At 35.7% G+C, this 9,726-nt stretch overlaps 1 protein-coding gene across 1 annotated transcript; it reads left to right on the top strand.

Moving 5' to 3' along the window:
* Nucleotides 1-17: 17 nt before the first annotated feature.
* Nucleotides 18-9,370, top strand: LOC306857897 (leucine-rich repeat-containing protein 45-like). Its single transcript, XM_079398165.1, has 19 exons — nucleotides 18-113; nucleotides 611-723; nucleotides 816-1,071; nucleotides 2,433-2,494; nucleotides 2,578-2,648; nucleotides 2,986-3,164; nucleotides 4,137-4,265; nucleotides 4,345-4,457; nucleotides 4,541-4,599; nucleotides 4,936-5,013; nucleotides 5,111-5,246; nucleotides 5,351-5,428; nucleotides 5,503-5,614; nucleotides 5,692-5,762; nucleotides 5,838-5,930; nucleotides 6,664-6,756; nucleotides 6,833-7,006; nucleotides 8,706-8,853; nucleotides 8,998-9,370. Exons 3-19 carry the CDS (start codon nucleotides 840-842, stop codon nucleotides 9,192-9,194), a joined length of 2,025 nt encoding a protein of 674 aa, XP_079254291.1. The 5' UTR covers nucleotides 18-113; nucleotides 611-723; nucleotides 816-839; the 3' UTR covers nucleotides 9,195-9,370.
* The last annotated feature ends 356 nt before the right edge of the window (nucleotides 9,371-9,726 follow it).

The following is a 9,726-nucleotide window of genomic DNA, read 5'->3' as shown; positions in this document are numbered from 1 at the left end:
AAGTCGTTCTACTTCCTGGATACTTTAAACTGTCAAACGAAACAATGGTGAAGATAAGAGGCTGAAGAACATCTGCTGTCACAAACCATGAATTTAAACGCTACAAAAAAAAGGTTAGTTGTCATTTTATAATTTAATGTAAACCGAGTGCTGCGAGTAAAGTATCAAAATACAGTCGGAGCTTCAGCTGTAAATAATTGTAGGAAAACAAGTGTTATTTATTTTTTAACCCTCTGACCACAAAAGATAATGCATTATTAAAATATATTCCATTTTTGTTTCATAATCATGTATTTTGTGAGTAGAGCAGAACTTTGTAGTTACTGCTCTCTTATGTTGAATTTATGCACCAAAAAGAGTATTATTTTACTTCATATTTTTGTCTTGTTTCTAGTCAAAATATCTAAAAAAGATCTTAAATTAAGATGCATTTACTAGATTAACAAAATAACATTCAGTCTTGTTTTCAGCGGAAAACATAAAAAAAAAATTATCTAGTAAATGCATCTTAATTTAAGATTGTTTTTATTTTTTGACTAGAAACAAGACAAAATACTAAGTAAGATAAAGCTTTTGTATTCCTGCTCCAGTAATTTCTCATCTTCTGCAGTGTGTTGTGATGAATGTAAAAGCTCCGTGTGGACACAGATACAGCTGAGAGCGGACTGAAGTGCCTGCATCTGATCTGGATCATCTTAAGCAATGCTTGCATGCAGACACAAGGCAAACACTGTTGAAACAGATTGTAATGGCTCTCGTTCGTTCTATTTTGATGGTGCTTGCTATTTGAAACCTCACTGTCTTCTTGTCTGTAGTGTGTTTAGTTTGCTCTGCAGGTCATGGAGGACTTCAGGAGGTCGTACCTGAGGCTGTGTAAAGAGGGAGGAATAGAGACTCAGGAATCAGTGCTGGCTCAGCTGCATGACTCGAGGGCAGTAACGGGCAGCTGCAGACTGGACCTGAGCGGTCAGAGCATCACCACAGACTCCTGCAGTGTGCTGGGAAGAGTCCTGCAGAGCGACACTGTCTTCACAGAGGTCCTCCTCAGCGACTGCATGCTCAGCGAGGAAGGTGGGATCTGTGGACGGAGGAAACACACACAAATTGACAAAAAAAAATTAATTGCATAAAGAATTTGGTTTGTAGGATTGTAAGGCATTAACATGATTAATTAATCTTTTACAGTTTTTTTTTTTTTTTGCTTTACATAAACTAGAATTTATGAGTAAAATGTGCATAGTTTGTTGTACTACTTTTTTTACATTGTTACATTACGTCAGGACATTAAAAACAAATATTAACATGATTAATAAATCATTTACAAATTTCTGCATTAAACAAATTAGTATTTATGGATAATATATGCATAATTAACATGAAAATAAAATAATCTTTTACAGGTCTGTTTGTTTTTTGCATTAAATTTATGAGTAAAATGTGCATAATTGCCATGAAAATAATATCAAAATGTAAAATAAACATTAACTTTTTATTGCATAAACAAAAACATCTGTTTGTAGGACAGTTTTTGCATTGTGACATTATTTTCAGCAAAAAGAAAGTTGGTTTGTAGGACCATTTTTTTTACGTAAGAAATCTTTTTTTTCTTTTTCAGGACGTTAAACAAATATTTACAAGATTAATAAATAATTTACAAATTTCTGCATTAAACAGATTAGCATTTATGGATAAAATATGCATAATTAACATGAAAATAAAATAGTGTTGCAATGTTAACTAAACATGAAAATGAAGCTCACAGAAAATCCAAAGAAACAAAATGTTGCATAAACAAAAAAGTCCATTTGTAGGACATTATTTTCATAACAAAGAGTTTTATGGCAGTTATTTAAGATATATTAACACGTACAAATAAATCTTAAAATAATTCTTTGCATCACAGAAATGAGAATTTATGGGTAAAATATGCATAATTGCTATGAAAATAATGTTGCAATGTAAAATCAACGTAAAAAATTAAACGTCTAAAGGAAAGATTTTATGACATGTAAAATGCAAAACATGATCAATAAATCTTTTATAGTTTTTGCGTCACAGAAATGAGACTTTGACATAAAAAAGTCAAATATTGACGAGACCAGTAAATAATTTACTGTATGCTCATGCAATGCAAAATAAATGAATACAGTTAATTATAAATCTAACAATATCTGAAATTTATAAACATACTTTTTAAAGATCATACAGAATGTAATATCTTAGTTCTTTGGTTTTGGGTGAAATATGGACTTGTTCTTAACCAGGTTTGTGAGATTTGCTCAAATGTTCCTGAAAACATAACATGAATCTTTTAGATGAGGGCATAATTATCATACTGATCTTTGCATGAGCCGATTAAGTTATGAAGTTATTACTATCTTTTAGTTTTGTGTAGTTGATGCTCAAAACCACTCACATTGTTCCGTCTGCAGGTGCCAAGCTGCTATTAAATGGGCTTTGCTCAAACACCACAGTCAAAGTTTTGGATCTGAAGGTAAAATGAAGTTATGCATTATAATATATACTTATTTTGACTCCGTCTGTAATACAGTTCCTAAAGATATCATTTATTTTCAGGGCAACAACATGAGAGGAACAGGAGCTGAGGCTTTGGGACAGTTATTAGTGAGGAACAAGATGCTGCGCAGGTGAGGGATCTTAGTCGAAAATTGTTTTATGTGTTGGAACTGTATGTTTTATGTAGGGAACTTCATTCAAAATTACTCTAAAATTGCTTTTAAAAAATCATAAACAAAAGAAAATGATGCCTGCTCTGACCCACGTAGTATTAAAGTTAAGTCATTTTTGTGTAAATGCATTCCTGCCACCTCCAACAATCTGTGTATAGACACCTAAATAACACTTCAGAAGAGATTCTATGCCTAATCTGCAGTTTAATATTTGCATGAAATAAATGCCACCATCTTTGAGGGTTTGAAAGTAAAAACGATCAAGGAAGTATTGCTAATGTGGAACTGTTTGTAGACTGGTGCTGGAGTGGAATGCTCTGGGGATGTGGGAGGAAGGATTTGCTGTGTTTTGTGAAGGTCTGGCCTCCAACACTGCTCTCATCCAGCTGGACCTGCGTAATAATCAAATGAACCACCAGGGAGCGGCGGAGCTCTGCATGGCTTTGAAGAGAAACTCCACTCTGCAAGAGCTGGGTAACAGATCCACCCTCACTGTCTGTCCACAAGCACTGAGCTTTGTTTGAGGCTCATGAGGCTTTTCCTTTAAACCTCACTGCCTGCACTGTGCTGTTGTCTGCAGTGTTTATTAAATCTGCGGGAATTATTTATGGAAGCCCGTTTTCACCACTGAATAAAAAATATTGTAATTAAATAATTCTAACTTTTTTCACAGAATTGTGAGATATAAAGTCAGAATTACAATTTATAAAGTCACAATTTCAACATAAAATGTTTTTTTTCTCTTCTACTCATCAAGGCTGTTTATTTCATGAAAAATACAGTAAAAATGGTAAAATATGATTCCAATTTAAAACAGCTGTTTTCTATGGTAATATGTGTTAATCTGTAATGTATTTCTGTGATCTGCAGCTGTATTTTCAGCATCATTACTCCAGTCTTCAGTGTCACATGATCTTCAGAAATCATAATAATATACTGATTTACTGATCAACAAACATTTCTGATTATTATCAATGTTGAACACAGTTAATATTTTTGTGGAAATGGTGATATATTTTATTTCAGGATTCTTAAGTATATTAATAAATAAAACAGCATTTGTTAGAAACAGAAGTCTTTTGTAACATTATAAATGTCTACGGTCACTTTTGATCAATTTAATGCATCCTTGATTAATAAAAGCATTCTTTTTAAAAAACGACCCCAAACTTTTGAATGATCGTCTATGTATCTCTATGTATGTGTAATTAAATCATTACAGCATGTCTATGTGACTTAATTATAAATATATACAATAAAATTACATTCATAAAGTTATTTTTTTGCAGCCTGAAAAGTTTAAGGAATTTTAAAATTATGTTTTCTGGCCTGGAAAAGATGATGGAAAATGATTTCCTGTTAAGAAGTCTTGGTTGCTGGTGAATCTCTACAATAAGTATTGTTAGACATGTTTGATGTTGCAGTCTCTGATGTGTTTGTGTGCAGATCTCAGATGGAACAACATGGGGCTGCTGGGCGGCCGGTCGCTGCTGGAGGCGATGCAGGAGAACCGAACGCTGATCAAACTAGAGCTGGCTGGAAACAACATTCCCAGCGACACGCTCCGAGCCATCGGTGAGCCCACGCCAGCATCCGCTGATACACGCATCTAACTCAAGCTTTTCCTGTATTAAGCACATCCAAATATTCCCAGAACAGTCCATGAGCCACAACACAGAGCGACAGTCGATGCTTGGAGAGAGCCGCAGCAGGTCTCAGGTGCTCAGCAAGGAGATCCAGCTCCTGAAGCAGGAGAAGAGCCGGCAGGTGAGCAAGACTGCGCTTACTCACTTAAACTGTGGATGGATTGATCATGATAACTAACATCCTTCTCTACATGTGTCCTGAAGTTCCTGAGTCTGATGGAGACCATTGATCGACAGAAAGGCGAGATGGGAAAAAGCAGCAGGTCAGTGCCACTAAAACTCAATCCGGGATTAGATTGGCTTGAGAAAGCTTACTGAAATACTGTTTAAACAGTTATTATAATGCTTCTGACTCTATCTGTCTATCCATCCATCCATCCATCGTTCTATCTCTCTATTGTTATATTGTTATATCTGTTGTTCTATCTCTCTCTATCGTTCTGTCTCTATCCATCCATTCAAATTTTCAGGCTAGGCTTTCTTAAGCCAATCGATTGAACTTTTTTTTGTCTAGATCACTCGTAGTTTTTGGTGAGTAAACAGTGACAGACTGATGATGGCATATGATAGACGACTAACAGGTTTTGTGTTTCTTGTAGAAATTCCTCCATGCGTCTCAGTCAGCTACAGGAGGCGCTGAACGAGCAGAAATCATCTGTAAACTCTCTCACAGCCAAGTAAGCAGCCTTTAAGAGTGCCGTGAATGTTTAGGGGCATCAGTGGTGTGAAGGAGGGCTATTTTGTGGAGGTGAGTGTGTTTGTGTTGTTGCTCAGACTGCAGATGACGGAGGCGGCTCTGGCGCTGTCGGAGCAGAAGGCTCATGATGTCGGCGAGCTGCTGACTCGAGTTAAACTGGAGAAAGCCGAGCTCAGAGACAGACGGTCCAGAGAGATCAAGAAAGAGCAGGAGGTGGTTAGAGGGACCCCCCCCCCAAGAGCTTTGACACAATTCGAACACTGCATTAGCTTTCTATTACTCCGTAGTGACTGATTTCTGATGTTTTGGGCTTGTAGGATAGGGCTCTGAGGGAAGCAAAGCTCGTGAAGGAAGTGAACAGTCTGTCAGAGAAGAACCTCCAGCTTAGGAACAAGGTACAGAGGTGAAGCATTCGATATGATGAGCAGCTCAGGTGTGTGAGGTTATCCAGTGTGTTTATCGCTCACAGCTGGAGGAGACCGAACGCAGATGTAAAACACAGCAGGATCAGATCTTCGAGCTGAAGCAGGAGCTCACAAACACCACTGCGGAGCTAAAGCTGCGTCTCGCTCAGGCTGAAGGTGCTGCAGCTCAGATATATGGCAAAACCCTCTGGTGTTCGACTCTACTTGAGTTTGGAATGTTTTCTTTATATCAGAACGTCTGGAAATGGAGAAGAGAAGATCCAAGCAGGCACTTGAAGACATGGACGGTTTACGACAGAAGGAGGTAAAGATGTGAAATGCACAGAGAGTTTAACTTTAGGTTTTGCTTCAATTCAAGTTCGATGTCCTTGGTCTCCAGGTGGATCATCTGACGAGACACCAGGAGGAGAGCGAGAGAGCTCTTCAAGAACGCATCCTTAAACTGGAGGGACAGCGGATCCAGTTAGAAGAAGTACACAAGATTATTATATTACCTCAAGATGCAACAAATATTACATTTGAACACTAAAACTCTCACGTTGTTCCAAACCTGTATAGCAGTGCTATTTTAGTATCGAGATACTATTATCATTTTATTCATACTTTGAATTAGTTTTAAGTTTCATATTTTATGCTTTCATTTTCATTTTTGTTAAATCTTTAGTAATTTTGTTGCATGTTTTTGTCATTATTGTAATTTTTTTAATATGTCTATCCAGTTTTTCTTTCAATTTTCAAGTACTACCTGAAAATGAGAAATTTTGTCTTGGCAATTATCTGAAATGTAGTGTATTTAATTTTTTTAATATTTTATTTTATTTCAGTTAAAGTTTTTTATACAAGTAACACAAATGTTATTGTTTTAGTTTTGGTTAATAACCTGTAAAAAGCTATTATTATTGTTTTAATTTATTTTATTTAGAAAAATCCAAATACTTTGAATGTAGTGGATAAATCATATGCAACATTTTATAGTTCATTTTATGGTTTTTATGTGCTTGTCACGTGCCAAATTCTACTTTTGCATTCCTTGCAAAAAAACAAAAACAAAACAGCATTCAGGTTTAGAATGACATTTTTGGGTGAACTGTTGATTTAATTTGAAAACCAACCCCGGCCTTGCTCTCTTTGGTCTCATCATTGGTTTTCAGTAGTACATAAAGAGGCCTGAGAGAATGCAGAATCACGTGTGCTCTTGTGTGCAGGATCTGAGCCGAGTGAAAGCGGCTCTGGTGACCGAGAGAGCTCAGGCCGAGGAGGAGCTGGGGAAAGTACGGGCCCAAGTGCGACTGGAGGAGGTACGCCGTACTCTTTGCATTGTTACTACATCAGTACCTGCAGTATTATTGATCGAAGCGGCTCGATCCTCTGCAGCAGCAGCACCTGAGCAGCCTGGAGGAGAAACTGCGAGCGCTTCGTCAGTCTCGAGATGAATCGCAGAACCACTGCACCCAGCAGAAACAAACCATCGCGGAGCTGCATGCCAGAGCGGGCCAGCAGAGCATCGAGACGGACTCGCTCCGCCGCAGGATCCACGAGTTACAGCAGGTGTCTCAGCATCAGCAGGAGTTCTTCTAGTAGACTTATGAATTAGTGTTTATATGTTTTTTGGGTTACACTTTATTTTAAGGTGTCCTTGTTACAGTGTAATTACACATTTAAGTACTGAGGAATATTAAAGGTCATTGCACACTGAGTCAGAATTTATTGCACGTTAAAAATAAATAAAAATAAAAATAAATACGACCTCACGTTGTGTCGGTCACGTTTACACACTGCCTCCAAAACTTTCGTCCGTCATAAAAAAAATTTGGATCAGGTTCGATTTTCTGCGTTTACGCATCCGTAACAAAAATATGAAAATTAAAAATTATGCAATCATCAACACTAACGCATATAAATGAAAACTGCCTGATGTTACCGAGTGAAATGTGGATCCAGAAAGTGTTACAGGCCTGTGTGAGCTTTGGGAGACTGATGGAAGACATCTACTGCATCTTTGCTTTGATAATATTACTGAATATGATCCAGATGGAGTATTTGATAAAAATCTGATTTTCTCAGCTTTGTGCTCAAAATGTTGGTTTTTTATGAAACCTACCAACATTCAAGTGTTAAAAAAAACAATGCTTGAAGCTAGAATAAAACAGATTTCTTTTGTTTGAAAGTAGGGGGTCTGGTCTTTATTTTTATGTTTTGCATGTTCAGAAATTTATACAACAAAATATTCTGGGGGCCATTACATTTTTGTGAAAATCAGCAAAAGCGCTGGCGGGGAAAGAGTTAATGATCTACATGTACATGCACTTACTATACGGTTAGGATTAGGGTTAGGTTTAGGGCTACTTGTAATTAATTAATTAATAGCAATTAATACGTGTAACAAGGACACCTTAAAATAAAGTGTTTTCATTTTAATTTCAGTTAAAGTTTAGTCAAAGTTTAAAGTTTTTATTTATTTGTTTATTTTTTAATGTCTATAGTTTTTATTCATTTTTATTTCGTTTTTAGTTATTTTAGTGCATCAAGTTAAACTAAATGAAAATAAGAAATGTTGCCTTGGCAGCTAGCCTTTTCCTTTTTTCTTTTTCAAAAAGTACTTAAAAATTGTTTTTGTTTTTTTATGGTTTTAGTTAATTATAATAACCCTGATTGGTTCTCAATGTTTTTGACTCCAAGGTCCCACAAAGATTTTTTATTTACAAAAATTCCTGTGGCCATATATTTAACATAACAATTATTTATTTATAATTTAATTATTTTAGCTTATCTAAATGCATGCTTTGTCTAAATGTTGGAGCCCTTTAGTTGAGAACCACTGCACTAGGATTTATTTTGATTCATTTTTATTTATTTTGCCATTACATTTCCTAATTTTACAAACATGGAATTGAAAATGTTTGGATAGTGTCATCATTAAAAACTTTAATTAAAATGTATGTGGGTAAATAATGGTGTTTTATTATAATGTGATTTTATATAATGCATAGAAATTAAAATTATTATTATTAATGTATTTTTTGTCAACATTTCAACAATCAGATTTTGGTTATAATGTTGGTGGAATCACAAGCCAAAATTACATTTTTTTTGATTACTATCTCAGCAGTTTTATTTTATTTTACTTATTTTACTTATTTTTTCAATAATAAATATTATTTCATATAATGAAAATGTTTTTATGGTTTTAGTTAATAAATAAATAAATAAATGCATGTATTGAGCTCTCGCTGTGTTTGAGCCGCAGGAGCTTGCCGGTAAAGAGCAGGAGAAAGTGTCAGAAGTGACTCGAGTGCGAGTGGAGCTCCAAGAGCAAATCGGCCATCTGCAGGCCGAGAGAACGGCACAGGCCGGCCTTAAAGAGAAGATCGCTGCTCTGGAGAGAGAGATGAAGGGTGCATACGCATTACCGTTCTTTATACCTTGAGTTTGATCATATAATAATGTCAGGATTTATTCATGCGAGGACTAAATGCAAGGCTTGTGTGTTTGTTATGTAACCTGATGCTGAGGCTCATTGTGTTTGTGTTTTGGATCAGTTCTGAGCACCACCCACAGAGAGGCCCTTCTGGACAAAGAGAGCGAGATCTCGTCTCTGCTGGAGCGACTGCGCATTAGAGAGGGAGAGATCCAGCGCATCCGTGAGGACGAGGCCCAGAGAGCCAGCTTCCTCCAGAATGCCATTCTCACGTACGTCCAGGGCTCTCCTCTCGCTCACTTCAGCCCCAAGAAGTGACTTCCAGCAGCTATGCATAATAAATCTACTGCATATTGCACCGTTTTACAATGCTTTTACATATTTCAGTGCCATTTTTTTTTAATGAATTGGGAAAAATAAAATAAGGTTTTTTTTGTGCTGTCAAACGATTAATTGCAATTAATCGCGTCCAAAATAAAAGTTTTTGTTTACATAATGTATGTGTGTATTGTGTATATTTATTATGTATATATAAATGCAAGCACATGCATGTATATATTTAAGAAAAATTTTGTTTATATATTAAATATATTTATATATAATATAAATATATACATGTAAATATTTTCAAAATATATACTGAATGTGTGTGTATTTATATATACATTATAAATATACACAATACACACATACATTTATGTAAACACACTTTTATTTTGGATGTGTTAATGGTTTGACGGCACTCTTTTTTTTTTTAGTGTATATATTTGGTTTGGAAAAGGAGTTTGTCTTGGTGAGTAATCGGAGAAACTTATTTCAAAACTTGAAATTTTTACTTTTTTTTTAATGA

The sequence above is a fragment of the Barbus barbus genome (genome assembly GCF_936440315.1).
Source record: "Barbus barbus genome assembly, chromosome: 38".
Lineage (NCBI taxonomy): Eukaryota > Metazoa > Chordata > Actinopteri > Cypriniformes > Cyprinidae > Barbus > Barbus barbus.
This window is presented reverse-complemented; position numbering and strand designations above follow the sequence as displayed.